This window comes from Acartia tonsa, chromosome 11, assembly GCF_053477335.1.
Source record: "Acartia tonsa isolate MP-2025a chromosome 11, ASM5347733v1, whole genome shotgun sequence".
In the NCBI taxonomy this organism is placed as follows: domain Eukaryota; kingdom Metazoa; phylum Arthropoda; class Copepoda; order Calanoida; family Acartiidae; genus Acartia; species Acartia tonsa.
The window spans coordinates 24,847,306-24,867,235 of NC_137270.1; the positions used below are offsets into that span (position 1 = coordinate 24,847,306).

The 19,930-nt window shown below is 32.9% G+C and overlaps 1 protein-coding gene and 2 long non-coding RNA genes across 6 annotated transcripts; 2 read left to right on the plus strand and 1 right to left on the minus strand.

Annotated features, from left to right (window-relative positions):
* Positions 1-4,968: 4,968 nt before the first annotated feature.
* Positions 4,969-10,347, plus strand: LOC145330989 (uncharacterized). Of its 4 annotated transcripts, none has more exons than XM_080175580.1 (5): positions 4,969-5,025; positions 5,957-6,061; positions 6,754-7,129; positions 7,362-8,995; positions 9,113-10,347. In XM_080175580.1, exons 2-5 carry the CDS (start codon positions 5,978-5,980, stop codon positions 10,172-10,174), a joined length of 3,156 nt encoding a protein of 1,051 aa, XP_080031706.1. In that variant the 5' UTR covers positions 4,969-5,025; positions 5,957-5,977; the 3' UTR covers positions 10,175-10,347. The 4 variants fall into 4 exon arrangements, with proteins under 4 accessions (XP_080031706.1, XP_080031704.1, XP_080031702.1 ...); XM_080175578.1 differs by having other exon boundaries at positions 7,362-8,323; positions 8,360-10,347; XM_080175576.1 differs by having other exon boundaries at positions 7,362-10,347.
* A 2,004-nt stretch (positions 10,348-12,351) lies between these two features.
* LOC145331740 (uncharacterized) lies at positions 12,352-13,545 on the plus strand. The gene is made up of 2 exons (XR_013883884.1): positions 12,352-12,468; positions 13,466-13,545. It is a non-coding gene; the product is annotated as an uncharacterized LOC145331740 (long non-coding RNA).
* A 4,465-nt stretch (positions 13,546-18,010) lies between these two features.
* On the minus strand, positions 18,011-19,543 carry LOC145332671 (uncharacterized). Its single transcript, XR_013884258.1, has 3 exons — positions 19,470-19,543; positions 18,593-18,701; positions 18,011-18,125 (listed from the first exon to the last, which is right to left on the minus strand). It is a non-coding gene; the product is annotated as an uncharacterized LOC145332671 (long non-coding RNA).
* Positions 19,544-19,930: the final 387 nt, after the last annotated feature.

Genomic DNA, 19,930 nt, shown 5'->3' on the forward strand with positions numbered 1-19,930 from the left:
TACCAAGTACACCAGGTCACCATATCTCAAGAACCGATGGTCAGATCACGCTGAAAATTTGTTTTTGAGTTTGGGACCCTTATTGCAAGAATTTGCTATGTTTTGCAAGAATTTGCTATGTTGTGTAAGAATTTGCTATGTTTTGTAAGAATTTGCTATGTTTTGTAAGAATTTGCTATGTTTTGCAAGAATTTGATATGTTTTGTAAGAATTTGCTATGTTTTGCAAGAATTTGCTATGTTTTGTAAGAATTTGCTATGTTTTGCAAGAATTTGCTATGTTTTGTAAGAATTTGCTATGTTTTGCAAGAATTAGCTATGTGAAGGACAGAAAAGCTAAGTTTTCCAAGAATTTGCTATGTTTTGTAAGAATTTGCAATGTTTTGCAAGGATTCGAACCATTTCCCAAATCTTACAGTCGATACCAAGTACACCAGGTCACCATATCTCAAGAACCGATGGTCGGATCGCGCTGAAAATTTGTTTTTGAGTTTGGGACCCTTATTGCAAGAATTTGCTATGTTTTGCAAGAATTTGCTATGTTGTGTAAGAATTTGCTATGTTTTGTAAGAATTTGCTATGTTTTGTAAGAATTTGCTATGTTTTGCAAAAATTTGCTATGTTTTGTAAGAATTTGCTATGTTTTGCAAGAATTTGCTATGTTTTGTAAGAATTTGCAATGTTTTGCTAGAATTTGCTATTTTTTGTAAGAATTTGCTATGTTTTGCAAGAATTTGCTATGTTTTGCAAGAATTTGCTATGTTTTGTAAGAATTTGCTATGTTTTGCAAGAAAAGCTAAGTTTTCCAAGAATTTGCTATGTTTTGCAAGAATTTGCTATGTTTTGTAAGAATTTGCAATGTTTTGCAAGAATTTGCTATGTTTTGTAAGAATTTGCTATGTTTTGCAAGAATTAGCTATGTAAAGGACAGAAAAGCTAAGTTTTCCAAGAATTTGCTATGTTTTGTAAGATTTTGCTATGTTTTGCAAGAATTTGCTATGTTTTGTAAGAATTTGCTATGTTTTGCAAGAATTTGCTATGTTTTGTAAGAATGTGCAATGTTTTGCAAGAATTTGCTATGTTTTGTAAGAATTTGCTATGTTTTGCAAGAATTTGCTATGTTTTGCAAGAATTTGCTATGTTTTGTAAGAATTTGCTATGTTTTGCAAGAATTTGCTATGTTTTGTAAGAATTTGCAATGTTTTGCAAGAATTTGCTATGTTTTGTAAGAATTTGCAATGTTTTGCAAGAATTTGCTATGTTTTGTAAGAATTTGCTATGTTTTGTAAGAATTTGCTATGTTTTGTAAGAATTTGCTATGTTTTGCAAGAATTTGCTATGTTTTGTAAGAATTTGCTATGTTTTGCAAGAATTAGCTATGTGAAGGACAGAAAAGCTAAGTTTTCCAAGAATTTGCTATGTTTTGCAAGAATTTGCTATGTTTTGTAAGAATTTGCAATGTTTTGCAAGAATTTGCTATGTTTTGTAAGAATTTGCTATGTTTTGCAAGAATTAGCTATGTAAAGGACAGAAAAGCTAAGTTTTCCAAGAATTTGCTATGTTTTGTAAGATTTTGCTATGTTTTGCAAGAATTTGCTATGTTTTGTAAGAATTTGCTATGTTTTGCAAGAATTTGCTATGTTTTGTAAGAATTTGCAATGTTTTGCAAGAATTTGCTATGTTTTGTAAGAATTTGCTATGTTTTGCAAGAATTTGCTATGTTTTGCAAGAATTTGCTATGTTTTTTGCTATGTTTTGTAAGAATTTGCTATGTTTTGCAAGAATTTGCTATGTTTTGTAAGAATTTGCAATGTTTTGCAAGAATTTGCTATGTTTTGCAAGAATTTGCTATGTTTTGCAAGAATTTGGTATGTTTTGTAAGAATTTGCTATGTTTTGCAAGAATTTGCTATGTTTTGTAAGAATTTGCTATGTTTTGCAAGAATTAGCTATGTGAAGGACAGAAAAGCTAAGTTTTCCAAGAATTTGCTATGTTTTGTAAGAATTTGCTATGTTTTGCAAGAATTTGCTATGTTTTGTAAGAATTTGCTATGTTTTGCAAGAATTTGCTATGTTTTGTAAGAATTTGCTATGTTTTGCAAGAATTAGCTATGTGAAGGACAGAAAAGCTAAGTTTTCCAAGAATTTGCTATGTTTTGCAAGAATTTGCTATTTTTTGCAAGATGAAGGACATAAGCAGCCTTCCTTATGTAAGAATTTGTCAGACAAAGGACATAAGTCACCTCCCTTAAGTTAGATTTTGTTAGATGAAGGACATAAGTAGCCTTCCTTAGATCAATTTCCAGTGACTTCTGTCCTAATTAGGAATGACTTTGTTTTCTTTCCATGATCCGATTTTTTAAATAATTACTCAACAGAATTTTAAAAGTAAGGTGTCAAATTAAAGATCTTACTATTTTTGTTCATACTGGCCATTTTCTTCTTTTATTTTGTTGCGTTTTAGTACCTTAAAACCGACTTAATTATTTTTTTAAAAAACTTAAATTACTTAAAAAATAAGAGGTCTACAAAAAAACCGATTGCATATCTGAATTCTATGAAAAATTTTACATCTACTACTTACTGAAAGAACCGGCTAGCTATCTTAAATAAAAAGCAAAAAAGTTGATACAACTTCTTTAGGTGTCTTAACACAGTAAGCCTGTGGAGCACTGATATCTCCCCTCTTTTGATTTTATGTGGTATCCTAATACTGCGGGGCTATCCAGTACCTAATATAACCTAACCTAACCTAAAGCAATAAATGAAAACTACTTCAACCCCTCTAAGATGACAACACCCATAAAAATAAGCTCTGAAACAGTAGGACAAACGAACATTAACACTTCTAGAGTGTCAGAGATGAATAGGCAGAATATTAATGCTTAAGTTTAAATGAAATTGTAATTAAATTTATTGCAAAACTGCTTGAATACAGGATAATGTTTAAGGACATACTTTCGTTTTTAGGACTTGATTCTAGAGATGCTTCGCTTATAACATTGTAACTTGTTGTCCTAGGAATCAGTATTCGAAAAACGATTAAAATGGACGCACGGACATTCCGGTAACGATTATAGAGTTGCTACGCTTTCTAAATCTTTCCTAACTACTACAGGAACCACCATGCAAAGTTTGAAATAGATAGGATAATTCTAAAATGCTAAAATTCACGAAAAAAGCTATCCGTTCCAGACGGACGAACGTACGGACAGACGGACGAACGGACCCTAATTATAGAAAAGCTTCGCTTTTAAAAACTACCTTAACCCCTCTTTTTAAGTATCAGTATCTAAAGTATCAGAGAATCTCATCAGTGCTCGATACAAAAATAATATTTAGTCTAATGTCCCCTCCCTACCTATGCAATTTGTTGCAAAAAAAAATTCAACTTTGCTTTAAAACCGGTTTAGATCCAGCAGAAATGATTCTGAAAATCAAATTATACTGAAAATCAAATTATTGGAATAAGTAAAGTGCTTTATAAATGTGATAACTTTTATGTTACTATCAATTACCTCATACAGGGGAGGCAGCTGGCCATGACACTTTAACGTCAGGTGCAACAACCAACTGTCTCTTTTTATGTCAAACCACACAGGGTGTTAGGTTAAGTAACACCCGACAGACAACCAACTCATACATTGGCTACCTTTGCTTGGAATGATAATCACTTGCGCCTAATTTGGGCCAAGGCACCCCCCCCCCTTATCTGTCTATCAATGTAGCGCAATTGACATAGCAGCAGTAGGAACCAACTTTACATCTTTAGTTATGACGGGGTGTTGAGCCGAGATTCGAACCTATCATCTCCCCGAGGACGAGCAGATGCTCTCAACTTTTATGCTAAACTGGACGACCACCCAAAAGCATATAATTCTAATTTCCTGCTAAAACTGAAATGACTGGATGGGCTGTCTAAAAACTTTGAGCTACGATGACTAAATTCGTCTTCAGTTGGAACACACACACATAACTTTGTCAAGAATAGTCATACAGTAAAATAATTTTTATAAGCGAAGCTTTTCTATAATTAGGGTTGGTCTGTCCGTTTGTATGTCACAAACAGATAGCTCTTTTCGTTAATTTAAACAGGTTAGAATTGTTCCAAACTTTGAATATTGATTCTTGTTGTAGTTAGGTACGATTTAGAAAGCGTAGCAACTCTATAGCCGTTACCAGAATGTCCGTACGTCCATTTTAAACATGTTGATTTTAACTTTTGGCAACAAATAATTATGTGATAAAATCATCTAATTGATCTGATTTTTGGAATACTGATTGCTAGGAAACAAAGTACAATGTTACAAGCAAAGCATCTCTATAAGTCCTCAAAATGTAAGTATGTCCTTAAACAACATCCTGTATTTATGTAGTTTTTCAACAAATTTACTTACACTTTTGTTTCTACTTTTATACATTTATATTCTGATTATTCAGTACAAGTATTAATGTTCGTTTGCCCTACCATTTCAGAGCTTCGCTTTTATCGATGTTGTCATCCTTGTTAAGTAGCAAAACATGGATGGACAAACGAACAAAGTAAGTTATAGAGCAGATGTTGAGTTGACATAAAGAAAAAGAGAGATTATGCAAAAACATGAAATAAGTAATTTTGTCTTTTTAAACATGAACGACAGACAGACGGATAAAACAATGCATAGACTAGATGCACAGAGGACATAGGAAACTCCACTGAAAGATTCAGCTGTCTTTCTTAAATAGCAGCTAAGAAAATAACATTTCCCCTATAACATTCCGGACTGACGGACAGACAGACAGACAAAGTTAATTATGGCGTAAGTTTGCTGCTAAGAATGATAGGTAACGTTGGTAACAAAAATTCAAATGTTTGGCTTTATTGTTTGTCTACTCTGTAATAAAATTACTCTTCCATATTTTGAATATTGTCTCTCCTATCTTGTCAAATCACTAAATAAACAATAAGAAGCTGCACTAAAAAGCGACATTAGTCAGTATTAAATTTACATTACTTCTTTCAACATCAAATTTTAGTTATATACAAGGTATTTTTTTTATTTTGATAAGAATATAAAGAGATTTTGGATATAATTTGAAGCATTTCACTTTTATAGTTAAGTATAAATTTTTTATACAACCTGTATGCCAAATAAAAAAAAACTTTAAGCGCAATTTATATCCTTAATTTAGGTTAGAAAAAGTGAAATTTAAAAAAAAAATAATTAAGGCCATGTTAGGTTAGGTCTCCACGCAGGTTTAGGCTTACAGGGATAGGACTCCCCGCAGGCATTAAGTAAAAATGACTTCCTTACTTTCATTTTATAGTATAATATGGAGAGGAGTCTTTTTTGGAATACAAAAATGAGTGGGAAACTTTTGGTGATTAAAAAAATTGAATGAAAGCACATTTTAATCTTGTTATTATCCAGAAGAAAAAAAAATTTTTACAGCAAAAAGCATATTTATTACATTTTTAAGTGAAAATCTTTAAGTTATAGAAATTTCTATATTTAATCTCACATAAGACGACTTTTTGAAGATAATGAAGTAATAAGGATCTTTGTTTGTCCATTAATATCTTGCTAGCCACCAAACTGACTGAATTCTTCCTTTTTATGTAGCTTTTTGTTGGATAATTTGAGGCTATTTTATTAGTAAATTTAAGGTTTAGATGGTTTTCTGTCCCATCATAGAAAAAAGTGGCAGAGTCGCTAGTAAAAAGAAAAGAAAATGAAGGAAACGAAGTTGCGGGTTTCGTCGTATTTTCACAGTAGCTTTTGAAAGGTTATTTTAGGTTAGGTCAGGTTAAGTTAGGTTAGGTGATCGTCCCGCCAGGTCAGGCAATTGGCCCCGCAGGGTTAGAGCCCTCGCACATGCTAGAATTAGGAGAAAAGCTACTATAAGAATAAGACGAAACCTGCAACTTCGTTTCCTTCACATGAACCATAAATTCTAATTGATTATAATTTGATTCAGGTTGACAAAACAATTTGTGCAATGAGGTGGAGGGTTCGAAGCCTCTTGGTGTTTCTCCTGTTACAGAGCATTAGTTGTCATCCTTGGAAAAATATGAAAACAAAGGTAAATCAGGAATCTAAATTGATAAGACAATGGCCGATGAATTTATTTACATCTTCAATGATGTTACAAAAAATTACCTTTTATGTAGATAAATATTGGTGGTTGAAACGTTTGGAAACTCAACTAAATTATCCAAGCAATCAAAATTCGATAAAAGTTCCTAAGGTTATTAAGCCAATGAATAAGAAATGTTATTATAAGACTTTGGGGACTAGCCCTTTGTCACATCCCTCCTTGAAAGTTAATAGCTTCATCATAAAATATTTCTCCAGATAAAATTATAAAATTTTATGAGTGAAGCTTTTCTATAATTAAGAACGATCCGTCCGTCTAGCCTTTTTTGTGTAATGGTTAGCTCATTTAATAAAATTGTCCTATTTAATGATTTTTTGAATAATGATTCCTATTACATAAAAGTATAACGTTATAAGTAAAACATCTGTATAATCAAGTCCTAAAATGTAAGTATATTCTGCTTATTCAGTTCTGACACTCTACAAGTGTTTATGTTTGTTTATTCTACCATTTCAGAGCTTCGCTTTTATGGATGTTGAAATCCTTGTTATAATATAACTATGCAAAACCCAATACAAAACAAAAAAACTTTTCCTTGGTAGCTGTGCTATTAAAATGGAATCTATAGTTATTTTCAAATATGCAATACAAAGATAACAATTCATTTATTTCTTCAGGTTATGCCTTCTGTAGAATCTATTGAAAATACAAGTGCTGAGAATATCAGTAATGAATCTGTTGAGAATACCAAGCAAGATATATCAAACACAAGAGAAAGAGAGGGAAGATCAGATTCGAGCTTTGAAAGATTGATTAGTCAACTGGATGAAAGTGCAGAGGATGAGAAATCCAACCAAAAGGACAGACAAGGCAGAGCAGATCTTACTGTTGAAAGCTTAATCAGTGATGATGACAAAAATGCAAAAGATAAAGAAACAAACTCAGAAGAAAGGAAAGGAAGAGCAAACTCTGGAGAAGGATTTAATCCTGGCAGAACTGGTGGATCTGGTTTTAATTCTGGACAGTCTTCTGGAGGATCAGGTTTTAATCCAGGTAAATAATTTTATCCATTTCTCTTTAAAAGTTAATAATTTTCAATTGTTAAACTTTAAAACTGAAATTAAGCTTCTCATTTTGGTTTGCTTGTGATCTCTACACAAAATTCATTGGATCCTATAAGTGCCTTACTTTTGTGTACTAACATGCATATTTTTTTCACTAACTTTCTTTGTATTAAAAATATTTTTTATTAAACTTGAAATGAACCTCACATTATTTTGTCTAGGAAGAGGAGGTGGCTCAGGTTTTAATCCAGGCCAGCAAGCAGGAATACCTGATTTTATCCCTGATGAATCAATTACTAATCCAAATGGAGGTTCTGGATTCAATCCTGGAAAAGGTGGTGAATCAGGTGGAGGTGGATTTAATCCTGGAAGAGATGGAGGTTCTGGTTTTAATCCTGGAAAAAAACCTGGCATTCCAGACTTCATTCCTGATGAGTCAATTACCAACCAAAATGGAGGTTCTGGATTTAATCCTGGAAGGGGGGGTGGATCAGGTGGAGGTGGATTTAATCCTGGAAGAGATGGAGGTTCTGGTTTTAATCCTGGGAAACAACCTGGCATTCCAGACTTTATTCCTGATGAATCAATTACCAATCCAAATGGAGGTTCTGGATTCAATCCTGGAAGAGGTGGTGGATCAGGTGGAAGTGGATTTAATCCTGGCAAACAACCTGGCATTCCAGACTTTATTCCTGATGAGTCAATAACAAACACAAATGGAGGAAGTGGCTTTAATCCTGGTAGGGGAGGAGAAACAGGGGGCAGTGGATTCAACCCTGGAAGTAGCATAGGATCTGGATTTATTCCTGGAAGAGTTGGGGGGCGCAGATTCAAATCTGGAGGAAGTGGATTTAATCCTGGTAGAGGTGGATCAAATGGTGGTTCTGGATACAACCCAGGTCAACAACCAGGAATACCAGATTTTGTACCAGATGAATCTATAACCAATCAAAATGGAGGCAGCGGATTTAACCCTGGTAGAGGAGGTTCCGGTGGAAGTGGATTTAATCCTGGACAACAACCAGGAATACCAGATTTTGTACCTGATGAATCCATAACTAATCCAAATGGAGGCAGTGGATTTAACCCTGGTAGAGGGGGTTCAGGTGGAAGTGGTTTTAATCCTGGACAGCAACCAGGAATACCAGATTTTGTACCTGATGAATCCATAACTAATCCAAATGGAGGCAGTGGATTTAACCCTGGTAGAGGGGGTTCAGGTGGCAGTGGATTTAATCCTGGCAGAGGTGGATCAAATAGTGGTTCTGGATACAACCCAGGTCAACAACCTGGAATCCCTGATTTTGTTCCAGATGAATCTATAACCAATCCAAATGGTGGCAGTGGATTTAACCCTGGTAGAGGTGGATCAAATGGTGGTTTTGGATACAACCCCGGTCAACAACCCGGGATACCAGATTTTGTACCTGATGAATCTATAACCAATCCAAATGGTGGAAGTGGATTTAACCCTGGCAGAGAGGGATCAGGTGGAAGTGGTTTTAATCCTGGACAGCAACCAGGAATACCAAATTTTATACCTGATGAATCAATAACTAATCCAAATGGTGGTAGTGGATTTAACCCTGGTAGAGGAGGTTCAGGTGGAAGTGGATTTAATCCTGGACAACAACCAGGAATACCAGATTTTGTACCTGATGAATCTATAACCAATCCAAATGGAAGCAGCAGATTTAACCCTGGTAGAGGGGGTTCAGGTGGAAGTGGTTTTAATCCTGGACAGCAACCAGGAATACCAGATTTTGTACCTGATGAATCTGTAAACAATCCAAATGGTGGCAGCAGATTAAACCCTGGTAGAGGAGGCTCAGGTGGAAGTGGTTTTAATCCTGGACAGCAACCAGGAATACCAGATTTTGTACCTGATGAATCTATAACCAATCCAAATGGTGGCAGTGGATTTAATCCTGGCAGAGGGGGATCAAATGGTGGTTCTGGATACAACCCTGGTCAACAACCTGGAATCCCTGATTTTGTTCCAGATGAATCTATAACCAATCCAAATGGTGGCAGTGGATTCAACCCAGGAAGGGGTGGGGAATCTGGTGGATCAGGATTCAATCCTGGCAGCGGGTCAGGGAATGGTGGATTTGGATTTAATCCAGGGCAAAACAGTGATTCTATAAACTTCCCAGGAAACTCTAACAGGGCGTTTGGAACTAGAACTATACCAAAAACTAGGATAAGACCAGGTATACAAAGCCCATTTCAAACACTTCCCTTTCCTACATACAGATTTAATACAAACTCTCAAGGAAACTCTGAAATATCCCAATACAGGCCTGATGTTTCAAATACAACTCCTAATCATGGCTCTGGAATGAACTTTGGCCAGCAGCCACATATTCCTGATTTTAGACCAGATGAAACAATTACAGATAACAACCAGGGTTCTGGATTTAATCATGGCCAAAAGCCACATGTACCAGAATTTAAGCCAGATGAATCTGTATCAAATTCCAATCAAGGAGATGGATTCAATCCTGGGCAAAGGCCTAGCATTCCAGATTTTGTGCCAGATGAGTCAATAACAGGAGAAAGTGGAGATGGATTCATTCCAGGTAGAGGAGGAAGTGAAAGTCAAAAGCCTGGCATTCCTGATTTTGTACCTGACATTTCCATTACTGGTCAACAACAGGAAGCTGTGGTTCAACTTGATCCCATGACTGTAGAAACTTTGAAAGATGGCGAAGGAATAACAATAAATCTAGTTCTTAATTTATCTCCAATTGGTCAGTTGTTTAATGGTTTGGGAGGAGAATACCAGTATTCCAACACATATTTTGGCCTTCCGCAATCATTCAGAGGAAATCCTACAGGATTGACAGGTTACTTTCCTTTCCTTGGCATTCCAAGCAGATCATTCCAACAAGATGGTAGTAAATCACAAGGATTTCAAACCCTACCCTATCCAGTGACAGACACTATTATTATACATGAAGGATTACCAAATAGATTTGATACTTCTTCTTTTCTAAGTTTGCAACCCCAAAGTAATTCTCAACTTCAATAATATTCCTGTTCAAGTATTCTTAAACTCTGTATCCTGTTTGAATTATTTGTTTTTGTTGTATTATTAATTTTCTTTATAAAATTATTAAGTTTGTTTATTCATAAGTGGTTTAAACAAAAAAAATTAAATATTATTTTGATAAGTGTAAATATTATAATACAAAGTATTTTCTATGATTTTATTTCATTATATATAAATGTACATATATAAATATTTGCCCGGTTCACAAAAGCTTTTTAGAGGTCGACCTTTTTTTCCAGTAGGTCAACCGATTTTAGTACAACTGAAATATAACCCAACCTAAATATATTCTTATTTTTTGCTGCAATTACAATGTTTTCATACACAAAAATAGCAGGAGATTGTAATAATAACCCCATTTTATAGATTTACAAATAAAATTACATTGTTTGGCGAAAAAAAAGTTACTCTTTACTAAGTCTCATTTTTCAAATAGTTTTAAAATCTTTATCTTATCTTTCTATCCCTGATCATAATCCGGGCCAAACCATATCAATAGTTGAAGTTTATTAAAAAATTAATAAAAAGCTGTCTTTTAAAAACGTCTTACTTATTTTTAAGTAAAAACAATTTGATTAATTATTTTATTTGATTTTTTTGAAACAACAAAAAATATATATTCAGCTAGCTACTCATTGCTGTGTATTTTTCAAAAAAATCTAGAATTATAAACAAAGAATAACCAGCTGCTATGATTTAAGTACGTAAATACTAAATAGCTTCAAGTTATAATTTTACATCTATCCTATAATAAAGTAACAGGATGTTTTTTGTCTATCTGTACCAAGGAATATTGCTAACCGCTGAACCTATACGGTTCTTTTTTACACAGTAAACTTTCACAGGTCCTGGTGAGGTTTATAACTATTTTGGGAGAAGGTAGCACCACAAATAGGCCGGAAGCTTTATTTATTAAATTTTACTTTAAAAGTTAAAAAACAAGGATGACAACATCCATAAAAGCGAAGCACTGAAACGGTAGGATAAACGGACATTAACACTTGTATAGTATCTGAACTGAAAAATCAGAATTTAAAAGTATAAGAGTCGAAGCAAAATTGTAAGTAAATATGTCAAAAAACTGCTTGAAGCAGGATAATGTTTATGGACATACTTACATTTTAGAACTTAATTATAGAGTTGCTTCGCTTATAATATTGTTCTTTGTTGTCCCAGGAATCAATATACCAAAAATCAGATCAAACGGATAATTAGAACACTTGAAAATTTGTTGTTAAAAAAGTAGAAAAATCAACATGTTTAAAATGGACGTACGGACATTCTGGTAATGATTATAGAGTTGCTACGCTTTCTAAATCGTACCCAACTACTACAGGAATCATCATGCAAAGTTTGAAATCGATAGGACAATTCTAACATGCCTAAATTAACGAATAAAAGCTATCTATCTCGGACGGACGTACGGACGGACGGACCGACCCTAATTATAGAAAAGCTTCACTTTTAAAAAGTGATCATAAGAGGGGATCATGGAAAGAAAACAAAGTAGCAGGTTTCGTCCTATTTCTAGCCCCTGCTTGGGGCTCTAACCCTATGGGGCAATCATTAACATTTACCTTACTTAACCTATTAAAAGCTACTGTGAAAATACGACGAAACCCGCTACTTTGTTTCCTTTCCATGATCCCCTCTTATGATCACTTTTTTTAACTTTTAAAGTAAAATTTAATAAATAAAGCTTCCGGCCTATTTGTGGTGCTACCCTCTCCCAAAATAGTTATAGCTCTTGTTAATTTAGGCATATTAGATTTGTGTTATAGATTTTTTAATTGGCAGGGTGATTCATGTAGAGGTTAGGTCGATTTAAAAGCTTAAAAACTCTATATTCTTTACCAGAATATCCATACTTCACTTTTAAACATGTAGATAATTAACTTTTTAACATCAAAGTTTTATGTTATATGATTATTCCAATGTTTTGATTTTTTGAATACTGATTCCTAGGACAACAAAGTACAAAGTTGTAGAGAAGCTTCTCTATAATTAAGTCTTGAAAATGTAACTAGGTTCTTAAATAGTATATACATTTATATTCTGCTTTTTCAGTTGTAACACTCTACAAGTATTAATGTTCGCTTGTCCTAATATTTCAGAGCTTCGCTTTTATGAATGTCGTAATCCTTGTTTTCATGTAGTTTTCATTTTTAACCTTTAAAGAAAGAAGTCCACCATGTATAATTTTCCATTTTAAGTTTCAGAGATAAAAAATGATTTTCATTGAGCCGATCACTTCTCTCTTTGATTAATAACAGGTAATATTTTCATAACCCTCGACTGCATGTGGCGTTACACGCAGCGCGTCCGTTCGTTTTTGAGAAGGTGATAGGTTAGAATCTCGGCCCCAACCCGCATCATACTTATACATTTAAAAATTGTTCATATTGTTGTTGTGTCAGGTGTGTGACACAAATAGTTAGATTATAGGGGAAGGCCTTGGCTCAAAGCAGGTGCAACTCATTACCATGCTTAATAAGTACTTGCAGACAAATATATAGTGGCGTGCACAGTGTTGTGCCAGTACTGTGTGCAAAGGAGGGGGTAGATGACTTACCCCACTTCATTTTCAATTTAAAATTTTAAAAGAAAAGGAAAATTTTTTGGGGGGGAAGGTCAATTTTTGTTGGGAGGGCGGAGATATCCTTCCTCGAAATAGGTAAAAACCTTCCATGGACCAATTAGGAATCTTAACCATAATGGAGAACCATACAGTGCTACGGACAAAAAAAAGCTTTCTTCTTTATATTCTATCCTCCTATTATGTACAGTAATATGATTTATTTGTCTGAAGCTTAAGATATAAGTAACTACTGAACCGATTGGATTCTCTATTTTATGTAAGCTTTACATAGGTCCTGTAAGGTTTTTGACAATGGTAATTTCCGATTTTACTCTTGGAATGGATTTAAGCTATCTTTCTAGACCATTTCTGCCTTTTCGAATACCAAGCCCCTAGATGCCACTAGTATTTTTTAAAGCATTAGGCTTTTTTGTCTATAGTGAAAGATCTCGCTATCTTCTGAACCAATATGGTTCTGCTTTGTAGTGAAGCTTCCTAAGGGTCAAGGGAAGTGCTCTAGAGGCTTCTATGAGTGTATCCTTTAGTAATAGGTTGTAATCATTTATGAAAGGTGTAGTTGCTCTTATTGTCCTTAGCTCCTCTTATAAAATGTCCCAATGTGAAAATTGACAGACAGACAGACATTTCAAATTTTAGAGTACCTTTGCAACTAAAAATATTTACTATTTTAGAGGTTCCAGTTAGCCAAGCAGGAAATAAACCCAACGAGATGAAACTCAATGCAGCACACAAGAAAAATCTCTAATGTCGACGTGTAAATATAATAAGAATGTGTGTGTGTGTGTTTTAGCATTTTTTCTCTACCAAACAAATGAAAAATATTGATACCGCTTTCTTTTAAAAATTTTATAATCTGGCCTAGCACACATCCATATTATATTTAATACTATTTAATTCAACATAATATTTTGCTAATGATTGCTTATACCGTATCTATGTGATATTTGGATATTTGATCTAATTTGTATTTTTTTGATAAAAGTATTAATTTTAGATTAGACTTTGATCTACGAGACTTTTTGATGAAAGAACAAGTATCTTTACTTTCTATATTAAGCGAGAACTCAATTTCTGGTTGCTCTAAAGCCATGTAAATAAAGATGCATGTAACTCAATTGCATTATTATATGCTTATGAAATTATTCCAGATGAGTCATCTTATATATTAGCATTCATTATAAATGTTAATTTGTTACCTATTCTGTTTGTTTTCTAGTCATCTTTTAATTTTTTGTGCTTCAATACTTCAAATGAACGTTGTCAACCTTGTTTTATCATTAATACATTTTTTGTGAATCAACTTTCATATTTGCAAGCTTTATATTTGGTAATATCTGTCATAGAACTATCCCTTATGTTAAATTATTAATTAAAGTTTTTGGCAACAAAATCACATGCAATTTGAAGCATCAACATTTTGAGAGAAAAAAACCTGTTTTTAATGATTATGTGATAACTGTTACATATTTTACTTTAAATTATGATTTTTCAATTATATTCAAATCTATAATAAAATATAATCATCCCCTCAATCAATACTTTTCATGTATTAACACCATGGCTTCTTTTTAAATAGAGTTTTTAATAATTAGGGTCGGTCCGTACGTCCGTCCGTTGCAGTAAGCTCTTTTCGTTAATTTAAACAGGTTAGAATTGTCCTTTCGATTTCGAACTTTGCATGCTGATTCCTATAATAGTTAGGTACGACATAGAAAGCGCAGCAAATCTATAATCTACTAGAAAGTCCGGAAGTCCATTTAAAACAAGCTGATTTTTTTACTTTATTGACAACAAATTTTTGAATGCTAAAATTTTCAAATTCGTTTGATTTTTTTAATACTGATTCCTATTAAACAAGGTATAGTGCTATAAGCAAAGCATCTCTATAATCAAGTCCTAAAAACGTCAGTATGTCTTTGAACAGTAACATATATTTAATCAGTTTTGCAACAAATTTACTTACAATTTTGTATAGACATATGCATTAATATTCAGTCCATTCAGTTCTGACCCTCAACAAGTGTTAATGTTTGTTTGTCCTTCCATTTCCGAGCTTCGCTTTAATGGATGTTGTCATCCTTGACCTTGTTATATTTGTTATTAACTTAAATAATTCCATTACAAGGTGTGTGTCTTACATTCCGTGAACTTACAAAGAGGACATTTTTCTTGCTGATTTGTCTTGTATTTGTGTGTTTTAAAACAGTAGTAGAACGCTGAAATTTGGCATGTAGTTGCTCTAATGTGGTACAATATGTAATTGGAGAAACGGCGGAAAAACTACCCCTGATAACTGCTAAATCCTAACGGTTTTATTTCTTTTTCCTGACATAGAGAAGATGCATGAACAAGAAAGTTAATCTAAGGAATAGGATTATATCTGAGTGACTTTTTAAATGTGGGTATGACACGTAACTGAGAGTCGGAACTTTTTGAATATCTCCTTCCTGGCGGGCAGGATGCCAGCAAACCTGGCATGGGCATTCAGGTAAAAATGAAAAATATTTTTAGACCTAAATAAGTATTTTATGTTACGAAAATACTTAAATATCCTATAGTATTACATCTTCATATGAAATGTAGGTATCAGGTTTCAGGTATAATCCTGCAGGTCCTGAACCTCCAGGTCTCTAGAAATCTTTAAATTGCTCCTGGCATGTTAGAATTGTCCTACAAATTTCAATCTTTGCATGGTAATTCCTGTAGTAATTAGGTACGATTTAGAAAGCGTAGCAACTCTATAATCATTACCAGAATGGCCGTACATCCATTTAAAACATGTTGATTTTTTTTACTTTTTAACAACAAATTTTTATATGTTCTAATTATCCCATTGATCATATTTTTTGTATACTAACTCCTGGGACAACAAAGCAGAATAGTATAAGCAAAGCAACTCTATAATAACGTCCTAATATTGTATGTATGCCCATAAACATTATCCTGTATCAAGTAGTTTTTATAACCAATTTTCTTACAATTTTGCTTTGACTCTTATACCTTTATATTCTGATTATTCAGTTTTGACACTCTACAAGTGTTAATGTACATTTGTCCAACTGCTTCATAGCTTCACTTTTATGGATGTTGTCATCCTTGCTTATTCAAAAAGTTTACATTTCATTTGTGTCACAGCAGTTTGAACTCAATAAAACATTTGACATTTTAAAATTATTAGCATAAAACCGCAGGAGATGGCTGTTTACGACGGCAACAGCGGTCCCACCGCCATATCTTTACAGTTCTACACTATATCCGATAAAAGCAAGTACCATGCATAATTTTAGCGTTTTAACCCTGTCTCATAACTTTAATCTTGCTGGCAAAATGGTCTTTTTAACTTTGTTTTTTTTTTCATCAGATTTTTATATTATGAGGAATAGAATAAAATAATTAGACACTTTTAAATGCAAGTATGTCCGTATAAAGGATAATCAATAAAGAAGTTCTTAGGCAAGTTAAAGTTATGAAATTCAAACTTGGCTTGATGATTCCTGTAACAAAGGCTTGTGAAAATGATATCTGTAACAAGCAAAATTTAGCGTGTATATAAACTGTATATTTCTTGAAAGTCTGAATGTCCATTGAAACTTATTTAAGTTATTCTTCTATTTACCTTGATTTTCGGACAATCAAAAAAATTAGACACTGCGTAATATTTTATTCAAATAGCAGCTACACTCTAGCATTTAGGGGATTCTATATGCTATAAGGGGGGGGGGTGTAGTATATTCCAACACAATTTAATGGTTCAGTGGTTAGGTATCGAGATCTTAATAATCAAACAAAAACTTTAAATAATAGGATAATTATTCATTATTAGTGTATATATACATTTAGAGGCACATGAGGGGGGGGGGGGGGTTGGAATTCAACCCCATTTCTTATTTTATTTTTTTTTAAAGTTTTATAAATTTAGAACGGGGGAGGTATTGGTACCCTCTACAAAAATAGCAAAAAACCTTCCACAACCAAAGATATGTAACACTGTAAAGAAGTATCGTATCAGTTCAGTGTTTAGAGGGATCCATTTGAACAGACTTACAGAGATCCTGTTACATTTCAATAAGTTTAAAAGAATGACATTTTTAACTAAAGGGTTCACCACATGATTTTAACAAAAAGTTAAAAATTATCTTATTTTTTTTTAAATTTCAGCGGAAACTCTTTCTATTAATACCTACCCATTTATCACATTTATGATGTCATATCTCAATCCTCCCACATTATATTTTATGTGTAACCCTTATTTATCCCTGCAGCGCCCTGTCCTTAGGGGATACTACTTTTACATGGATCTTCTATCCTAGTCTTTAAAAAGTATAAGAACAAGGATGACAACATCCATAAGTAGTGAAGCTCACAACTTATGGATGGATATCCGGAAAAAATGAACTAAAAAGCAGTTTCATAAAAAAAAACATAAAACCTTGTAAGATAAATAACATTAAAATATATGAATCGATCTAGCACTTTAAACTTTGTGGGGGATATGTAGATTGTAAATTTATTTAATCTCTGAAGATATCAGCCTTCCATCTCGAATATGGGTAAAAAATATCATGAAAACTTAAAAAAGTGTAAGAATAGAACTAGCACCCTAACCAATAGGCAAATATCAATAAACTTGATAACACTTTGCAGGATAATAAAGTATTCAATCCATGAAAAATTCAGCCATCTATCTAAAATAGGAGTTGAGAAAATCATGAAAACTTAAAAATGTAGGAATCGATCTAGCACCCCAATTTATTGTTGAATCTTAATGAAACTTAGTGAAAATATGAAAAATGGTATCTTATTAAATCCCTAAAAATATCAGGTGTTTATCTTTGATAGGAGACGAGAAAATCCCCAGATAGAGAGATGGACGGACATTTCGAATTATAAAGTATCTTTTCTACTAATTAAAAACGTTTTTAAATATATAAGTAAATCAAAAGCGATTGGAGGAAACCCGCAACAATTAAAAATGTGTAACAATTTTATAAAGTGTTTTTTTTAAGTCTAGTTTGTATGTTAAAAAGATACTATTAACAAGCAACAAAGCCAAATAATACAATATAAATATAGAGATTAATGCACTAGTCCCTGTTTTAGTTGGCTTAATAACTTTGGGGACTTTTACTGAATTTTGATTCATTGGTTTATTAAACGTATACATATGGAATTAAAGAGTAGCTTCACACACTTAACCATTGAATTAATAAAAAATGTAGAAATATCTTATTTTATTTTGTTACAAATCATTTAGGTATAATTTAGAAATCTTAAAATCTTAATATTTAAATGATTTTTTTCTTCCATACGGCTAAACAACGTCATTGTTTCCTGAAAAAAAATAATACTTAATTAAATAGTAGATTCTAAGTCTAACCATTTCTTTTAGTAGCGAAGGTACTGCAAAATTCATTTTATCTGTCATATGGCCACTACTGCTTTAGAAAACTAGTGGATATGCTGATAAAAGCCACACTTTAAGAAAGGAGGGGACATTTCTACAATAAAAGGAAGTTTTTCTAACTTAATGGTTTTTTAATAGCCTTCAATCCAAAATACGATTTTCTCTTATCCGTGTATTGTCCCTTTTTGATAGTTTTAAAAAATACCCATTCATTTTAACATTTGTGCATTTCTCATGAGCAACCTCTCCGTATAAAGTTATATAGGATTTAAGATAATCAATATCTGCATGTAGATATTTTATATGACTTAAACTGTGTAGAGACTGTAATATTTAAGACCTTAAAATAAGAGAGTTGATTCTTATCATTGAAATGTAAGCTGCGTATATTTACCTTGATATATATAGGATGTAGTTGGCAGAGAAATTCTTCGTTGTTTTATTTCGTTGGTGAAAGGTGTTGTTGTATTGACGTGCTTCAAGTCAGTCTGCTTTCCATTAACCTAAATTTTTAAAAAGCATAAACAACACTATGAATAATCCTTATATCAGTAACAGGATGTCTGTCTGTCTGCGTGTACTGAAAGATTGTGATATTTCCAGTTAAGGTTTATTCTAATTAAAAGTATCTTGTTCATTTTTCTCTCTCTAAATGTTAAGCATAAGAATACAATTTTTAATTGCCAAATAAGGCAATTAAATCTCTAAGAAATCTAATGACATTTAACTCGGAAATTAGAGGCTAAGGTCTTAGTTAAAGATTGTATAAATTGTTGCTCCAAATTAGTTTTACTTTTCATGGAAGCTGCATAACATAGAGTTGAAGCAAATAGTCCTATTTTATAAAGATTTTTTTGTCTGAAGCAAATAATCTCAGAACATATCAATCCTAATAATTTTACTTTACATGGAAGCTTTATAAATGTCTTGTGTAAGATTTGACTATTATTCTCGCCTCGCCATGATGCTAGGGGCAAAGTAACTATCAAACTTATGAATCCCTCTTCATAAAATCCAGTTTATATATCCACGACCATGGCTAAAAACGTTACGCATCCGCTCGTCGTCAGGGAGGTGATAGGGTCGAATCTCAGCTTAACACCGCGTCATAATTAAAACTTTGTAATTGTTGAACTGAACTATTTTTAACAGATACCATTAATCCAACAACAAAAAGCCTTTTTACTTCTTTATTACGTCGGATTTAAGTTTTGTAAATAATTTTTAACATGTGGGTTCTAATGTAGTTTAAATGAAAAATAATGTAATACCTGTTAGTAAAACAGCGTAGAAAACCAATCCACCGTCACTCAAAAAAAATTGCATCCCATCTTTAGTAAAATCTGAAAAGATCCAAACTGTTAAGTAAATCGACGAAACAAAATAGGGATATAACACCCAAAGATAAATTATTATGCCTTATTCAATACGCAATATATATCTTTAACAATAATAATTTGTGGTAATTGGAATTATGGGTCACTTCATACACACACACACACACACGCACACACACGCACACACACACACACTTGCAAGTGCGTAACCTTTTCATTCCAAAACAACGTCTTCTCCGCCCGCCTCGCTTGATTTCGATTAACTTTAAGCAAACGTTTATATTGTAATATTAAAAAAATTCACAAATAAAATTCAATATGATAATGCATTTATCTAACGTATTGCAACAATGTATTATTTTTATAAAGATTACGAAAAATTATTTGTTATTGTC

Coding starts and splice junctions, on each gene's coding strand:
- LOC145330989 (XM_080175576.1), top strand. CDS start 5,978: ATGAGGTGGAGGGTTCGAAGCCTCTTGGTGTTTCTCCTGTTACAGAGC. Junction 6,062..6,753: donor GGAAAAATATGAAAACAAAG/GTAAATCAGGAA, acceptor TTATTTCTTCAG/GTTATGCCTTCTGTAGAATC. Junction 7,130..7,361: donor AGGATCAGGTTTTAATCCAG/GTAAATAATTTT, acceptor TATTTTGTCTAG/GAAGAGGAGGTGGCTCAGGT.